Source organism: Mercenaria mercenaria, chromosome 11 (genome assembly GCF_021730395.1).
Source record: "Mercenaria mercenaria strain notata chromosome 11, MADL_Memer_1, whole genome shotgun sequence".
Classification (NCBI taxonomy): domain Eukaryota; kingdom Metazoa; phylum Mollusca; class Bivalvia; order Venerida; family Veneridae; genus Mercenaria; species Mercenaria mercenaria.
Genome location: NC_069371.1, coordinates 9,073,763 through 9,093,351, shown reverse-complemented (window position 1 = coordinate 9,093,351; position 19,589 = coordinate 9,073,763). Strand labels below are relative to the sequence as shown.

Below are 19,589 nucleotides of genomic sequence, written 5' to 3'. Positions count from 1 at the left end.
GCTTAAACTTCTGACCTTGAGTTGTGACCTAGACCTTGAGCCAACATGGCTTACTCATGAGTTCTGCATATCTTCTGGATGAGGTGATCATTTGACCCAAGTTTCATGAAAATCATTTAAGGGGTTTAGGAGATACAGAGTCTACACAAAATGTTATGAATGGACTGATGGATGGACAGAAGGACGAATGGAGACCATTCCTATAACCCCCACCACTTGTAGAGGGGGCTTAATTAAAGTGACTATATTTTGCCTGTTGGAAGCACATAGGCTACATAAATCAGTATCATTTTGGGAATGGAAAACATTGCAAAACAAAAAGATCTTTCTTGAACTATTTTAACAAAAAAGTAAAATGGATCACTTTCTGAGCTATCAATAACAACACTGAAGCATATAAACTCAACAACATCTAATTTTATAAAAATATGTTTCAAACAGTGTAACACTGAAATCAGAAATAGAAGTCAGTTATGCCACTATTTTACAAGTATTAGCAGTCAAATATACTTCTTCAATTTTAATTCAAATTTCTACTAAGACTAAATCATAGCTTTCGTATGAAGATGACAAACTATAAACAAGGAGGATGGCTTGGAACTCATGTTATTTTCACTTTTCATTTACAATAACTAACAAACAAGAAAGCACTTCTTGAATTTTGGAAAATTAGCACAAATCTAAAGGCAAACCCCTATAATGACACACCTGAAGAATTTGTTTACTTATTAATCGCTGTGGGAAATCACATGATCAAAATAATCTCTAAACCAAAATAAATTTATGAATAGTAAGGAATAATACTGAAACAACTTTTGTTGTAAATCTAAAATATAGCCTATCATATGACAACAGAGATGTTTCCTAAAACTATATAGATTTCAATCACAATCACAATCACTTTTTGATTATCTGGAACACTTCAAGAAACAGAAACTTCTTATTTTCCTTAGTGTTTGTAATTACAGGATATCTATCATTATTGTCAACTACATAATAATTTGACAACTTCATTAGTGATATGTTAGGCTATGTTTAAATTTCATATCTTATCCTGGTAGGAAATTTATTCATGTTCTTCAAAATATAACTTTTGTTTTGAGATTATTCTGATCATGTGATTCCCCACAGTGTTTATTAACATCTGACAAAAACAACTCCAACATGCAAGTTACCAAAACAAGTGACAATGAACAAGTAAATCATAAATTGATCTGAATCTCTGTCTATCATTGCTTCATCAGAAATACATTGACAATTTATTTATTTCCTTTTATTCCACAATCTGCCCAATTTATTGTTGTAAAACTCCTTGCTTTCTGGGGTTGTTGCATCAGGACCACCAGGCCAGTTTAACTTTGAAATAATCTCTAGTCCTATCAGAGATATCGTACAAACTGAAAAGTCCTTCCATGACCTGGATGCACTTTGTGGCAACTCTTTACTTACTGCCTCACTTACATATCCTGCTGCCTCAATAACAACTCCTGTTGCCTCACTAATATCCCCTGTTGCCTCACTAATATCCCCTGTTGCCTCACTAATAACTCCTGTTGCCTCACTAAAATCCCGTTCTAGCTCAGTAGTGTCCCCTACTGGCTCAATTACATCCGCTACAGCCTCACTAACATCACCTTTTAGCTCGGCCGACTCTCCTTCCAAATCACTAACATCCCGTTCTGGCTCAGTAGCATCCCCTGCCGGCTTGCTTACATCTGCTACTGCCTGACTAACTTCACCTTTTAGCTCGGCCGTGTCCCCTTCCAAATCACTAACATTCCCTACTGACTCGGTTATGTTCTCAAAGTCTTCAGAAACTTCTTCACTATCAGAATTTGCATCGTAAGTATAAGTTCTCACTTCAGTGTATATAATTCTATGATCCATGGTAACAGATATGTCTACCAAATTGTCCTGAAGATGTAAAATAAAATATATTGAATAAACTTCAGAACCTTCCTGAGGAGGATATTTGTGCTCTTGTTGACAACAGAACTGTTTATGACATATCTGTTTACATGTTACATTCAAAATAGTAAGGCTCCTTTAACATGTTAAAGTTGTAGTAGAAACAGAATTGATGGGTTTTATACCATGTATTTCTGCATTTTATTGAAAAATAAAGATATATTTTACTGGACACCTGGCCACTGCCAAAAATCTAAGATCCTTAATAGCAAAGAAACCAATATATATATAAATATATGTAACATTTCACATGCATCTTTTAAATATTTTTAAACAGCACAATTAAGCTTAAATGGGACAAGTTTGGACAAAATCAAGAAGCCAGGGTTTACCAGATGTATACTTGCATTTAATCCCAAATGATCCGTAAAAAGTTATTTTAAAGGCACTGGCCTCCAGATTGTTATGATTTTTAGGAATCAGGAAATAAATGCTGTATTTCCTAAGATAGCTTTGAAACTTAATTACTGACAGACTATATGTTATGGAAATACACAAGAATTATTTGTATGTACTAATTTCTACACTAGAAATTGAAAAGCATTTGTATTGTTTTATTGTTTTACTTAAGGTAAACTGCTTTAATTATAAATATCTATATTTAACCATCATTAACTACATATTCCTCTGTGGTGTATTCGTAAAGATTGTGGAATTTTTTTTATCGCCATGTTGCCCATGGGGGGAATCCTGACAAGGACTTCTTTTTTCTTGATTTTGCATTTTCAAAATAGTTTAGAAACAAAAACTCATACTCTAATGTTCATAATAAAATCAAACTTCAATTTAAAAGAAAGATCATCATGCCTACCTGATAAAAATTATCATGTAATAAGAAATCTATATACAATATATCTCAAAGAACTATTTTACTTATTAGACATGAAGATGAAAATCATGTTGTGCTCAATGCCGTATGCATGAAATTAATATATAAAAATTATAAGTTATAAACATTCAACTTACCTCTATTTTCTTTCTACAATTTTTCAACAATGGATCCGTTTTTAATTTTCTTTCAGCTCAAATGGTGTGGAGAAATGTTTTTTACATCTTCCGAATGTATCAATATTATTTTTCATTCTCATATAGGATTCTGATTCAGCCAATCATAGTAGAGTACTGTAACCTTCACACTTCACTTCAACCAATCACGTGTCAATGTCACTAATTATGCAAATGAGGCCAGGGGTAAATGTTCAAATAACAGAAGACAAGGTGTGAAAAAATGACAAGTGTCATAATATGGCCTGGTCCTGATTTCACACCAAATAGATATTACCACTAATATACACACCACTTTTTCAACAGCAAATTTCCATCCCCGTGTTTTCAATAACATAAACAAAAACATTAATTATAAGTGTTTATATTTAATTTTCTTTTTTTTATTTCAATCTCAAAAAACCATCCTACAATAAAATCCTAATATAATGAATGTAGGACAGAGTCTTCCCCCCTCTGTCCCACCCCTTTCCGCTTCAAGTCAGATAAAATCTCTTCCCCCCCCCCCCCCCCCCCTGCCCAGCCCCCACCTCCCTACAAGGCAGACAAACTCTCCCCTTGGATTTTGTGGAATAAAAACTCTACCATTTTAAAAATGATTAACATAAATCAAAACATTACAATTTTTAAGTTGATAATTATCTGCTTTTAAATGGAATGAACTGTAAATGGGAATATTGCTGAAAAAATTAAACTTTAAGTGAGGGAGGGGATTTTGTCAGCCATGTTCGAACTGAGCAGTGGGGATTTTTTTACAAGATGGGGAGTGAGAGTATTTTGAACTAACTCCTCTTTAATGAAACAGAATGTACTTAACAATGGCTTTTTTCTTTTGGCTCACAAATTACTTCTTGGTTTAAGCCCTAAACAGTGGTAATAATCACTTTTTTCTAAAATTTTCAAACAGGTTTCTTCAATGTTCATTAATTCTCAATTTGTTAAATAATTTGATACTTCAAAGATGAATGCACTTTGATTACTCTGATCTGTGTCTTCATGGGATAAAAAAAATATACTGAAACAAGAGGGTAATTGACCCTAAAGCGCTCACCTGTGTACAAGGCTTCAAGTGTGTTTGTATTAGTACAGAGTTAGGTTTCTTCTATGTTAGATTATATTATATACTACATTTCACACACATTTTTGAACCTAGGGCAATAATTTGAATAATTACGGTAGAAATTACAAATCTGATATCATATGCCAAATATCAAGGCCCTAGCCATTACTGATTCAGAGAAGAAGATTTTCAAAGTTTCTTATATAAAACCCTATAGTAAGTACATGTCAGACACAGGGGCATGGCCATTTTTTTTTAACTTAGGATAAGTATGGTAGAAAGTCAAACCCTTATATCAAATGCCAAATATTAAAGCTCTGGAGAAAAGGATTTTTAAAATCTGATAGCTAAAAACCTATTTTTAACAAAAAAGACCCGTATGTTCAATGAACCGGAACAATTTGAACAACTTTGAAAGAGGGCTACCAAGAGATCATTTGTGTAAAGTTTCATCAAAATCCATTGCCTGGTTTTGGAGGAGATATTGTTTAAAGAAATTGTTGATGAAAAGTGACCACGCCCTCTGGTGGCCATGTTTTTTGAAGAATCAGAAAAATTTGAACAATAGTAAAAACTGTTGTAGAAGGTCACACAAAAACCATTTGTGTAAAATTATTTTAAAATCGGGCTAGCAGATTCACACAAGAACATTTTTAGAGTTTCCACTATATACATATAGGGAAAAGTGACCACGCCCCCTGGCGGCCATATTTTTTGATGTATCGGTATAATTTGAACAACCTTGATAGAGGGTCACACAAGGACCATTTGTGTAAAATTATTCTAAAGTCGGGCTAGCAGTTTCACACAAGAACATTTTTAAAGTTTTCACTATATACATATAGGGAAAAGCGACCACCCACTCTGGCGGCCATGTTTTTTCACGAATCAAAATAATTTGAACAATCTTGGTAGAGAGTCATACAAGGACCATTTGTGTAAAATTATTTTAAAATCAGCCCTGCAGTTTCACACAAGAAGATTTTTTAAATTTCCGCTATATACATAAAGGGAAAAGAGACCACGCCCCCTGGCGGCCATGTTTTTTGACGAATCGGTACAATTTGAACACTCTTGGTAGAGGGTGACATAAGGGCCATTTGTGTGAAATTATTTCAAAATCGGACCATTGGTTTAGGTGGAGATTTTTCTAGTTTTAGCTCTGGCGGCCCCTATGTTCAACCAAGCAGAACTGTTTGAACAATTTTGGTAGAGGACCATCCAAGGAACATCCATGCCAAGTTTCATCAAAATCCCTTCAGTGGTTTTGGAGGAGATGTCTTTTAAACACAGTTGTTGATGACAGACGGACGGATGCACGATGGACAATGGACACAGCGTGATCACAATAGCTCACCCTGAGGTGCTCAGGTGGGCTTAAAAAATTAACCTTTATAAATCAAAATGAACCCATTTTCGCCATTATTATTCATTTTGTTTTGATTTTACTCTTGGCACCAAAAATTTTGAAACTACCTTATAAGCAAATTAAGAATCAAAACAGGATTATTGGACAGAGAATGAATTGAGCCATGCCATGAGAAAACCAACATAGTGGCTTTGCGACCAGCATGGATCCAGACCAGCCTGCGCATCCGTGCAGTCTGGTCAGGATCCATGCTGTTCGCTAATGGTTTCTCTAATAATAATAGCCTTTGAAAGCGAACAGCATGGATCCTGACCAGACTGCGTGGATGCGCAGGCTGGTCTGGATCCATGCTGGTCACAAAGCCACTTTGTTGGTTTTCCCATGGCGCGGCTCAATTAACTAAACAAATGAGTGCTGAACAAATTAATCTGCTTCATTCAGAATTTATTTTTTTGATAATATTAATGTCTGACTTAACCATGAAACAATGCTGAAATATGCATTTTAACATAAAAAATGATAACAAGGGGTTATCAAAGTATGAATGTCTCAGTTAAGCTGATCAAATTTATTTAATCACTTTCTATTGGAATTATTAGAAGATGGCAAATGAGTGGAGTTTGGAAATGCATACATTTTTGCAGAGAAGTTAAAACCACATACATTCTGTCTTGGACAATTTCTAACTGTCAACAACTTTATAAAAGGATAAATTTTAGCTATACTAAACTTAGCAAAATACAAACTGAAGAAGCTTTATTTTTATCACTTTAATGCAACTATCATTATACTGTTTTGTTTTTTTTAGAAATAGACTTTTTGCCACAAAAATATAATAAAGTAGGGCCTAAAAAAAAAAATATGTTTGTTTCCTGTAACCCGACCGACCGTAAGTTTTTACCGCCGACCGCAATTTTTTTATGGGCTGAAATTCGAGATTCTGATCATATCTTTATTGATTATAGGGATAATTTAGTTGTACCCAACCTCGTCGCGCATAGTCACGAACGTTTCTGGTTCTGTCAACATGAAACAACATGGCGAAAAGCCTGTTTGTCGGTAGACTCGAGGTTCCGGATTTTCACCTGCGAAAATAGAGGTTTTCTTTGATGCATATCGAGTTCAAAAGTTCTGCCCCTTGTCAATCAAAATCTCGGTGAATTTCAATACTGTTCGCCGCCACAAGCGGAAGTATGGCAGTAGGCGGAGCGTCATATACTAATTAGCTACAGACAGATGTCAATCACGCCACGCGCCGACTGACACGTGGTTATCTCGCGGTTTGTATTTAGTACTTCATTATGAAAGGTGTTTATTGATCAAGGTGTAAATGTTAATTGATAAACAATTCGTAGAAGAGCAGTCTATTATCATGTTTGTACCACTTGTTCAGGGGTCACGCTGTCGGTTGCACTTGAGCCATTTGCGACAAAAGATTAATTGTGGCCCCGAAAATCTCTAATTGGCAAAAACGGCCCGAAGCTATGTCTGTCTGCAAAACTATGAACTTTGCCTGTTACACAATGTTTACTGAACAAAAGGAATCAGTGTAGAAAAAAAACTTGTATGAACAACATCTGTTATTGAAAGGTGGGAGCAAATTTTCAACAATTTTATTTGAATAGTAATTTAACAGGCCTCGACCTTAGCGGTGGACCGTTGGACCGACGCAACCAAAAATATCAGCAGGTCCACTATCAAAAGTTGGGTAGACCGACGGTCAACCAATTTTCAGTCACGGTCTGCAAATAAAATAAAACCCTTAAAAGTGAAAAAATAGGGGTGGTGGGGAATCGTACCCATATCGGCGAATTCACAAAACGAAAGTTGATTTTGCCTTAGTACGGCATTCTACAGTTATAAGCATTGGCGAGTTAAAGTCAGGATAGCACGAATGGACTACTCAACCGATCGGGTGAGTGGTTTTTACGTGGTAACTTTACCAAATTGAGTATTACATCAGGCAAAATTACCTGGATTGACTGAAATTTACCCGCGAATCGTAAAAATATCAAAACGTCATGCTGGTAATTTTCCATTCCACAAGCACGTGCGCCCTATCGTAATACTTAATTTACATCGCAGTTACTTTTGACACAAAAAAACGTGCGTAGTGCATTCATTTTTTAATAAAATCGCTTCAGATATTCAACACCGCTTGAGAACTAATACAGTTTGAATTCTATAACAATTTTAATAAGATATCGACAGGAATGTAGGCAAAATTCCTTTAAAACGATCAAATTTTCATATAATGTTTTGTAAAATTTCAAACAGCGCGATCTTGATTATTTATTTCCTTTTTAAAGTAAATAAACGGTACATACTATGGTAATAAAATTCAGACTTTTGACCAGAAAGTACAAAAAATACAATTAAAAAATCTTAAATAATGAAAAAGCGGCAGCAATTTAAATACATGGAGTAAAACGATTTTTTGGCAAACAGATTTCTGTTAGCACGGCAGAATAGGTTACGTGACCTCATGAACGTAAATAAAAATGTGGTTTTAAAATGAGGCAGTATGATGTCGTTGCGATTTTTAATAAGTTTTAAATGAGTCTTCGTACATATATTTTTTGACACAACACTTTGTTAGATATTCTTCTCAAACAATAATGTAAATTTCTTGAGGGCAAATAGGTCAGCATCGTTCACGGTCTGACACATTTACATGTCAGTTTATTCGGGATATTGCACATTCGCTTTTAAAAAATTAAAGAAAAAATTTTTTTACTGATTTCTTCTCAACAATTAAAGAAATCGAGAAAGTACGATCAGACAGTGATGTGTCACATGGCGCGAAAACATGATGTAATGCAATGACAATCTCGTGGAAACTATACCGCTTTGATCTCCACTGCAGATGCCACAATAACAGACACACTTCTTTTAGCTCTTTGAGGGGGTGTTAATTGATGATGAAAACGAGGCCAATTACTTAGTTTATCATCAGAATGATTTCCGATAACTGTTGATGTTTTTGTTTTGTTTTTTTCACTTTCAACACTGGTGCTGATTGTGTCCATATTTTGGGACACTTTTCAAAATAATTATTTTTCGGGATAACAGATTGCTACAGTCTTCCATTTTTAATTATTTAGAAATAAGTCCTGTTTCTTTGAGTCATATGAAGTTATGACGTCTACAGCATCACAATTTATGAGATAGAATTGGAGGTCCACTAAAGTCTGAGCAGGTCTACTAGGTTTTAGCAGTTGGTGAACCTGCTGGCAACTGCTGAAAAAAGTTAAGGTTGAGGCCTGATTAGGCAGTTAATTGGCGATAATAAGGTTACTAAACACTGAAATGTTCTGACACCTACTAAAAAAAAAATTTAAAAAAAAAAAAAAAATTCCCTACCTACCGACCCCCATTTTTTTTAGCATGTTACAGGAAACAAACATATTTTTTTTTTAGGCCTAGGGGTAATTATTGTCATGATTTAATAATTAGCTGTGACAGCTGAAACATGTTAACAAGACCGCTCAATGCTAAAATATTAAGAAAGTAGGTCAGTAGGTTACATTCATGGTCACTGAAAGTCAGTGTTAAGATCAGTGTGCAAAACTGTATATGTCACCAAAATTTCAAGGCTGTATCTTAAAAAACAAGAAAGAAGGTTAGTAGGTCAAGGTCATAGTCACGTGACCCCTAATTATTTGGGGTCAACACTTATCCTATAAAGTTAACACTAGAAACTACTAAGGGCCATAACTCTGGGGTTACTTGGATAATCTGACTGAAACTTGATGGGCCCGATTTCTCTATAGTGGTGAACATGTATGATGAAGTTTTATTTAAATATTTCAAACCACTTCCTAGATATGGCTCAGGATGGAAGGACGGAAAGACGGACAACGCCAAAACTATATCCCTCCGCCTTTGGTGGGGGATCAAAAAAATACGAAGTTACCTTGTTGACAAAGGGAGGTTATACTAACTTAAGAAAATCAAGGGAGTTAACTAACAATAAATATTGTGACTATCAAGGGAAGTAAATTAATGACTTACCATCACTACCTCCAGTATCCTTTGAGCGCCATTTTGCAATATCACAGTCTAATTGTTCTATAACAGAGGCTAGCTCGTCTATAGAATCTGTAGTCTTTATCACAAACATAAACATTTCATTGATCAATGATCCTTCTTTACACTGAAACAAAAATATTCAGACGTCAAAATGAAACAAAGCGCTCCATTGGTCTTAAGTAACAAAACATTTCATTGGTCACAATGGAAGATAATATTTTACTGATTAGAATGGCAGTATCTCACTGGCACCTCCCATCAAAAATGAAAGGGGGCGGATCAAGTGCGCAGTCAACCACTCATTTTAAGGACTAAAGTGCATACAGGTCTCACTGGCCACTGTATTTATTACTTGGAAACCAAGTTTGTTTTCTATACCTAACACAGCCTGTGACTGCGCCTGAAAAGATGGATGAATAGTAATTAAACTTAAAACACTGATTGACAGTAAAAAATGCAGTTTACATGTATTTTTTCGTATCTCGACAAATGTGTTCAAGTCAAATGGAAACCTCACATTATACAAGTTATATAGCTAATCTTTATTACTTTCATGCCTATAAAGACAACTGCTGTATATTAGATTTAATTTCAACTTATACCATATCACGTCAGTCAAAAACACTACATAAATTGAACAATGTAACATATTTTGGAAATGACAGACAATCTATTCTACTGATGAGTCAGTATACAAACACTTGAGACAATTATGCTCACATTCAATTATATCAAAACAAGGTTTCTGTATATTACATGGGCTCCAATTACTTTTATGTCATTTTATATTAGTAACAATTTTTTTTTTCATATATTTTCTTGATGCAATGGCACTCTCTGGCTTTGAAAAATAGCATCCCCAGCAGTGGGGCAAGGGATTCAGTGAGAAAATACCTCCTTGTGTGGTGCTTGAGGGACATCCATATAGAAATTATTTTGAAACTGAGACCTTAAAATGCTGTAAATTGATAGATTCTGAAGGTATGTAACGGACACATATTTACCTTGAAATGACTGATGATGACTGACAGAAGTGTGTGGATTTGACGATGACTGACATAAGTGTGCGGATATGATGATGACTGACATATGTGTCTGGATTTGATGATGACTGACATGTGTGTGGATTTGATGATGACTGACATGTGTGTGTGTGTGTGTGTGGATTTGATGGTAACTGGCATATGTGTGTGGATTTGATGATGACTGACATATGTGTGTGGATTTGAAGATGACTCAAACCCCACTCATGGTATTACAAACACAATACTGGTACAATTGCACATTAAGAAAAGTTTATACTTTTCTTCACACATACTGATAATATTTGTATTTTCAAGATTCTTTTGACTACAGCTATTATAAAACTGCGAGAGTACAAAAAATCAGGTAAATAAAATATGTGATATTTAGCATCTATACTCAATTATGAAATTACAACTTCAGTTAACAAGTTTTTTGGAACCTTATTTAATGAGTATTTGTATTTCTGTGTTGGAAGGTTTTAATGACCCAAAGCAAGCAATTTTATTTGCTGATATTTTAACCCGCAAATGTGTGGCAATTGGTCTGCTGATGCGTCAAGTGTGGTGTGCTGTGTGTTGTGTGCTTGTCACCTTCCGCTTTCAGCTTCCATCGCTGGCTAGCCCTCTGGTGAAAAAGGAGCCGAGTGCGTAATTTTTCCCTGCCAGTACACAGCCTCTCTGCAGACAAGCCCTTTTGCAGTGCCTCCGAGTTGGCGCCACACGGTAACTGAGCACCTTGCGGCCTCAGGCAGAACTGCAGGGGACTCGGAGGAGGTCTGCCCCCAGACATGTGGCATGCCAGGCCCATCAGTGTGTGGACACGCCCTGATGCCTATGAACAGACCCCCAGCTATGGGACAAATAGCTCCTGTGTTCCCAGGATAGGGTTTTAACTCGGAACTAAGGGTGAGGTAACCCCGAAAGAAACCTAGAGAGTTGAAGACAGAGGTGCTGGGCCACTGGCACTCTCCTAACGAACCACAGCACCATGCAATATCGCTATGTCTACACAGCCATCCAACCCGCAAACATTGTCCATGTACCTTTCCCTTTTTTCCATTTTTTTAGTCAAAACGGGGCATAATTTTGTAAAAATGAAAAGCAGAATTATGAAACCTATGCACTGCATGTCAGATAATCACAGTGAACAAGTGTGTGAAGTTTCAATCCATTCTCATCAGTGGGTACTGAGATACCAGCTTAAATACAAAAAAGTCAGAAAATTGCTAAGTCGAAAAAGGAGGCATAACTTTGTAGAAAAGCAAATAACAGTTATAACACCTGTGCAATGTAAGTCTGTTTATCACAGTGAATAATTGTGTTATGTTTCAATCTGTTCCCACAAGTTGTTACTGTGATACCAGCTTACATACAAAAACTTAACCAAATAGAGACACCAACACAGAGGCCAATGCATTGCACAGTCCAATAGCTCTACCTTTTATTTTGAGCTAAAAATTAGAATAAAATATAATATTTGAAACTGCCTATAATCAAGTCATTGTATGAAATGTTTTTCACTGATAATTAAATTGAGCAACCTAACAACAATAAACAGTTTTTGTCTCCAAATTAAACAAGAGCTGTCACTATTGGTGACAAATGCCCCCCCAAGTATGCCCAAGAATGCCACAATTGTATGTGCAAAAAAATCAAATATCATTTTGTGACCTTGACCTTGACCTAAGAGACCTCGGTCATAAACGTGACTCATCATCTAAATATGGTTAACATTTGTGTCAAATTATTTTCAAATCCCTTCATAAATGGCAGTTATGGACCAGACAAGAAACACCTTTGACTTCTAAATGTGACCTTGACCTTGGAGTTAGGGGTCTTGGTCTTGCGCAGGACACCTCATCTCATTATAGGGAACATTTATGCAAAGTAATTTCAAAATCCCTTTATCAATGGCAGAGTTATGGACATGACAAGAAACAGACCATGTTAATCTTTGACCTCTAAGTGTGACCTTGACCTTTGAGCTAGGGTCTGGGCCTTGCTCATGACAGGTCATCTCATTATGAGGAACATTTATGCCAAGTAATTTCAAAATCCCTTCATCAATGGCAGAGTTATGGACAGGACAAAAACAGACCATGTTAATCTTTGACCTCTAAGTGTGACCTTGACCATGGAGCTAGGGGTCTGGGTCTTGCACATGACATGTCGTCTCATTATGGTGAACATTTATGCCAAGTTATTTCAAAATCCCTTTATGGATGGAAGAGTTACAACTTGGACAAAAACTTACCGACACACACATGCACGCACAGTGCGATTTTAATATACCCACCTTCGGGGGCATAAAAAATATTCGCCAATTAGATAAAAAGAATAACACAAATTGTGATAATGTTGACTGACAATAAAAGCCCTGTGATATTTTTCTTGCAATACAGACAAAATTTCCAAAACAAAATCATCTCTACTCAACTTGAACAAGGTGGACAAAATACCGCCTTTGATTTTTATGATATATCCAAACTTTCAGTTCTTTTTGTTTCAAAACTGATAATCATCATCTTATTGTTTTTTATTTTTATTTTTGAGTTTTAATTCAACAATATCAAAGAGCAGACTTTTCACCATTTCTCTTAGGTCGACATGATAACCAGAACTTTGAAGGGGAGCGGTGGTCTAGTGGTTAAGGTGTTAGCTGCTCAACCAGGGGGTCACGGGTTCAAGCTTTACTGGGGTCACAACCATGCCCTCTCATATGATACCAGTACTCGAGAGTGGTTCTAATAAGCTTGAAGCTTTCATCACATTCGAGCTAAAATAGTTAGTATAAACTAACAAGAACTTTGAATGGATGAGTTAGATTTGCAGGAATTTGAAAGAGAACATTCCAAGATAGACAGAAACAGATGTTCTTTAAAGAAACTTTGGACGAAGGACAGATGATGTTCTCCTGTGGGCTTAAAATCAGAGGATTTCTTCAGATTTGGCCAAATTGAGCAGAGGATTTTTTCACCACATTTTGAGTAACCTACATGGGTAGCTGATGGCGACTACAAATAAACTAACTTTAAATTATCTAGATAAACCTGATACTTACCATCCAAGCTATATATGTATTGATGTAATCAGGATCTGATATGAGATCTATGGTTGGTATAAATATACCATTCACTAACACTTCCTGAAAATAGAAACAAGTGCTATCACTACTGGTGACAAATGCCCCCGAAGCATGCCCCAAAAGCATGCACAAGAATGCTACAGTTGTCTGCGCAAAAAAACACCCACACATCATTTCATGACCTTGACCCAAGAGACCTGATTTATAAATGTGACACACCTTCTTAATATGGTTAACATTTCTGTTAAATTATTTTCAAATCCCTTGATAAATGGCAGAGTTATTGACCAGACAAAAAACACCTTTGTCTTCTAAGTGTGACCTTGACCTTGGAGCTAGGGGTCTATGTCTTGCGCATGACATGTCATCTCAATATAGGGAACATTTATGCCAAGTTATTTTAAAATCCCTTCACCAATGGCAGAGTTATGGACCGGACAAGAGACAGACCATGTTAACATTTAACCTTTAAGTGTGACCTTGACCTTAAATCTTTGGGTCTGGATCTTGTACAAGACATGTTGTCTCATTGTGGGGAACATTTATGCCAAGTAATTCAAAATCTCTTCATCAATGGCAGAGTTATAGACTGGACACAAAACAGACCCTGTTAACCTTTGTCCTCTGTGATCTTGACCTTGCAGTTAGGGGCCTAGGTCTTGCGCACTACACTTTGTCTCATTATGGTAAACATTTATGACAAGTTATTTCAAAATCCCTTCATGGATGGCAGAGTTATGGACTGGACACAAAAAAGATCCTATTAACCTTTAACCTCCAAGTGTGACCTTGGAGCTAGGGGTCTGGGTCTTGTACATGACACGTCGTCTCATTATGGTGAACATCTATGCCAAGTTATTTCGAAATCCCTTCATGGATGGCAGAGTTATGAACTGGACACAAAAAAGGCCCTATTAACCTTTAACCTCCAAGTGTGACCTTGGAGCTAGGAGTTTGGGTCTTGCGCATGACACGTCGTCTCATTATGGTTACAGCCCGGACAAGAATTAACATGGACGGATGGACGCACACACAGACGGATGGATAGTGCGATTTTAATATGCCCCACCTTCGGGGGCATAAAAAACAGGTAAAGATCTAATCCATTCAGTTGATATATATCTACAGTCGCTATAAATGTTCCATTCACTGACACATCCTGAAGAAACGACAAACAAGTCAAGATTTGACATAAGACATATAGTTGCATGCTATCAGTGTTCCATTCACTAACACTTCCTGAAAGTACAACAAATATGTCTGAAGTTGATATGAGATAGTTGCTATAAATATGCCATTCAATAATGCTTCCTGACTACAACAAATATGTTGCGATCTGATGTGATATCTATGATACCTTTCTATACAATAAGTTTTATAAAAAAAAATATCTTGCATAGTAAAGTTCTGCTATTAAGACAACTTGAAGGAATGGCAAAAAATGGTAATTTTATCAAGTCAGTCTCACTATCTAGATCTAGTGTCATGTCCAGACTCGGGAAAGGCAGCTGGTTTACCTAACTTGTGTGTGAACACCAGATAAGAACTGCTCATGTAAAATGAGCGTACAACATTTACAGACGCTGCCTGCTGCCGACTGTGATCCCGCAATATGTCCAATTTCACAGGGCATTTGAAATTAGCCAAGTAAAGTTGTCTTACACTATTTGAGAATTAATTTTTTCATGGATGAAATTTACAAAAGAATAGAATCTTACTCTGATTATATATCTAAAAGGTTTGTTGTTGTAATCCTCTGTGGGTAGGAGAAGAAATAAAAGTACATCACTCAGGTCTTGTAAATATTCTGAAATATACAGAAAAAAATACAAATGTCATTTGTTCAATTCACTATTTCTAAAATCCATACAGTATATTTCGTCACTCATGCAAATGGATAACTGCATGACTTAAGAAGCTTATATTTTTGACTAGGTACGATTTAATAAGAACTTGCATTATCATTATACATATATACTGTGAAATCATTATATCTGGGGTATCAATAACTATTGAAATAGAAGGTTGAAGTTGTGAAGGTAGGGCCCTAAAATCAAGGGGTCATTTGCTGCTTTCAGCAAAACTGGTATTTTGCAGTTTGCTAGGAATAAAAATTAACTCTCCTGCAAGTTTTTAACTTTCCTTTAGTATCGTTATGTCTAGGTAAAAAATGAAACAATTAGAGGTTATTATACCGATATTGGCATACTAGGTGAGGTATTGGTCTGAGGGCTTTAGCCCGAGGGCAAATACCAGTCTAGTATGCCAATATCGCCTTAAGGCGCACCAGCCCTGTTTTATTGCATATGTTCCACTACACTGTTAAAGTGAAAACGACATTTAATACTTTCATGTTGCACAGCGTCTTTGAATGTTTATGTAATGTGCCGGAACGTCAACATTTTCTGATGACGCTGACGTCATTTCCTTTCAAACATCTGTTTTAAATTCATGCATTTTAGTGCCGTAGTTTCTTGTGTCAGCCTTACTCAACTACAATAGAAGAAGAAACTAGCGAAATTATGTATTCATACCATGTATTCTTTTATAAAATAAATGTTAGTTTGTATATACTTGACATTCTGCCAGTGGAAGTGTAAAATCATGATGTTTTGAACAGCCGGAAGTGTGCCTGATATGGAGTTTTGGCACACCCGGAAGTGTGCCAGATATAGATATCAGGCACACCAGTTCACACGAACATAATATCGGCCCACGCTGCTCATAAACGTTTAAATTCAGTGCAGTTTTGTTACTATATTTAGTAACATATGCAATAATACATATTATTGTCTCTAGAGAAGTTTGATTACTAGTGAGTTTAGACGTCACACTGAAAGTTCAGCTTAATTTGATGTCTTGTGCAATAATACTTCAGGTAAACAGAAACACAATGCCTAGAAGTCAATACACAACTTCATACTGAGTCTCTTTCATACTCGGTTTCCCAATTTTGAGCTTTATTATCTACAGGGGAAGTAACTATGGCTTCAGACCACTACAAAACGGGGAAATCCCCACACCCTGGCACTTAATGAAACCCCAGTTAAATTCAGCGGGCACAAATCTGTATGGTTAAAATAAAAATGACTATTTCCTGCCAGTCATAATGGATCCTTCAAAATTTTTACAGATAAAATAAATGCAAAGCATATTGGGATTTAATTTCATGGACTGCCGTGGCAACGAAATCCATAAAAATAAATCTCCCACAAATAGTAATGGTTTCACAGCATACCTTTTTTCTGAAAACAGTGGAAATCAAACAAAGGCACAGTTACGTAGTGGTCATATCATTTTCAAAGATCAAAAGAAAGAAGAGCATTCTCAAAGTAAGGAACAGAAAATAAAACAACATATAAACCAGTTACTTCTATGACTGATATTCAAAGAATTGACTGTTTTCAAATAGAACTTCAAAGAATTGACTGTTTCCAAATAGAACTTCTATCTTACGTCTTTCATCTTCCGGAGACAAAGACACCAAGTCCCTACATATATCTCCCTCCATTTTGATTTCAAGGTCAAAAAAATTCTGCTCCAATAATGGACCTCTCTCTGAAAGAAGATAAGCAAAAATACACAATGGATAACAAGTTACATCAGTACAGTTATCAACAGACAGCAAAAAGAAGGTAATAGGTATGAGACAGGCTAGGCTAAACCATGGACCAGATATGAACTCACCTTGTGAAGTAGTGAAACAGGCTAGGCATTTAACTCCCCTTGTGAAGTAGTGAGACAGGCTAGGCTAAATCACAGTCTGGATTTAACTCACTTAGTGAAGTAGTGGTGCTGGCTAAGCTAATCTAGCGAAGTAGTGAGACATACTAGGCTAAACCATTGACCAGATTTTAACTCACCTTGTGAAGTAGCGAGACAGGCTAAGCTAAACCAAAGACCAGATATTACCTCACCTTGCGAAGTAGTGAGACAGGCTAGGCTAAACCATGGGCTAGGTATTACCTCACCTAGTGAAGTAGTGAGACAGGCTAGGCCAAACCAGTGACAAGGTTTTAACTCACCTAGCAAAAGGTGAAGCAAACTTAGCAAAATTATGGACTAGATTTTAACTCACCTAGCGAAGTAGTGAGACTTGCCTGACTTATCAGTGTACCAGATTTTAACTCACCTAGCGAAGTAGTGAGACTTGCCTGACTTATCAGTGTACAGATTTTAACTCACCTAGCGAGGTGAGACTTGCCTGACTTATCAGTGTACCAGATTTTAACTCACCTAGCGAAGTAGTGAGACTTGCCTGACTTATCAGTGTACCAGATTTTAACTCACCTAGCGAAGTAGTGAGACTTGCCTGACTTATCAGTGTACCAGATTTTAACTCACCTAGCGAAGTAGTGAGACTTGCCTGACTTATCAGTGTACCAGATTTTAACTCACCTAGCGAAGTAGTGAGACTTGCCTGACTTATCAGTGTACCAGATTTTAACTCACCTAGCAAAGAAGTGAGACAGGCTAGGCTGAACCATCAACTAAATTATTACTGAACCCTTCAAAAGATGCTTTCAAAGTAAATGTAAATTGGTTACAATTACTGTCCACCATGAGAAATAAAAGAAAAATCTATGTTTACCATCTTTATTGGCCACCTTTGCTTTTTCCATAGCTCTGGTATAAAGTCGTATATGAGATGCTAAATCATCAACCATTCTGTGTGTAAAATATGGCATCCAATCAACATCTTTTGATCTACAAAAAGGAGTTCCTATTATAAGTTTTAAAGCTGCAACATTATTCTTCTTTTTTTCTTTGCAGAATTTACATAAAATATAACTTCTTTTCCTACCTCTTAGCTTATATATAAATCTTACTCATAAACATGATACCAGTAAATAAGCATACAACTCTGATACACTTTGACCCAGGTTCATATTCCGCCACAGGCAGTTGGGATTTTTTCATCATAAAATGCTATGCTCTTCGATTTATTACCGCTAAAGGTCTACTTAAAACACCATATAATTGGAGAACTACACATCAAAACACTATGACAGGTTTCAAAGATCTACCAGTTTTACAATGACCTTCTACAGCTAAAAGTCGTAAGAGTTAGAGTCACACTGACACAATTTAGATCATTATGGTTCATTTTTGGATTTTGCTATATTGCACTACATAATGTACCTTTTGTATTCAACTCTTACAGTTCCCATCCCACTCAAATGGAACTTGGTATACATCATCAACTTGAAGTAGTCATATTGTTGGGAATTTCATGTCAGCTTTTTTTTTAATTCGCCCCTTTCTTGAATTTATATTTTAATCTATCAAGCAATTTCAGGGGGTATGTGTCATACAATGTTGACATCCCATGTCATTTCTTGAATTACAACTGTTTCGCAACAAGCCCTCAATACTTCTTTATAAATATTTAGTTTATTACAGGATATTTGTTTGTTTCAGAGCAATATCTAAGTATCTTTCACCAACTGACTACGAGATCTGATGCAATATTTTCAAGAGTGACCTAGTCACAAATCAAAATGTAAAATCTTGTGTTCAATAGTGAAAGATTGTAAAACAAGCAGATTTTCTGTTTATTTTGTGTCTTTTCACTGAAAATTCATTTTAACAAAATTTTACATATTTCGTCTATGTACCGTACAAACAGACAAACAAGCAGACAGTTTAAATACTATGATTTTTATGCCTCCAGGATCTTTAACATGGAGGCATAAACAATGTATTATAACCATTTTGCACCAAACCTTTGGTATGTGAGATACTTACCGTTGTGAAAATGTGATGAACACTTTTTGAACACATTGCTGTATTTCCAGTAAGAAAAGGTCGTCATCACTGACCTCTCGATACCAGTTTTTTATATAATCTCTAGATGCATATTCCATCACCTGTCAAAAGTGTAAAATGTGTTTTACTAATCTTCAGAACAGGAGCACAGAATAAATACTTGAAAACATTCAACCAGTTGCTATTATTATTATTCTACTCCCAGTGAAAATTTTCAACATTCAGACATGGTTAACATGTATATCTTATTTTTCCTAACACTTTTTTTTTATAAAC

At 36.0% G+C, this 19,589-nt stretch overlaps 2 protein-coding genes across 3 annotated transcripts in view; both read right to left on the bottom strand.

The window, feature by feature from the left end:
- LOC123531342 (sorting nexin-13-like) overlaps positions 1–19,589 on the bottom strand; it is a 128,504-nt gene that overhangs the window by 72,292 nt on the left and 36,623 nt on the right. For both annotated transcript variants that reach the window (XM_045312201.2, XM_045312200.2), the window contains exons 6-11: positions 19,293–19,414; positions 18,136–18,251; positions 17,001–17,102; positions 15,263–15,351; positions 13,521–13,604; positions 9,417–9,558 (exon numbers count right to left, since the gene is read on the bottom strand). In XM_045312201.2, coding sequence (XP_045168136.1) covers positions 9,417–9,558; positions 13,521–13,604; positions 15,263–15,351; positions 17,001–17,102; positions 18,136–18,251; positions 19,293–19,414 — 655 coding nt within the window. The remainder of the gene's footprint in view (positions 1–9,416; positions 9,559–13,520; positions 13,605–15,262; positions 15,352–17,000; positions 17,103–18,135; positions 18,252–19,292; positions 19,415–19,589) is intronic.
- Positions 76–3,102, bottom strand: LOC123531343 (uncharacterized). Its single transcript, XM_045312202.2, has 2 exons — positions 2,935–3,102; positions 76–1,914 (listed from the first exon to the last, which is right to left on the bottom strand). Exon 2 carries the CDS (start codon positions 1,885–1,887, stop codon positions 1,264–1,266), a length of 624 nt encoding a protein of 207 aa, XP_045168137.2. The 5' UTR covers positions 1,888–1,914; positions 2,935–3,102; the 3' UTR covers positions 76–1,263.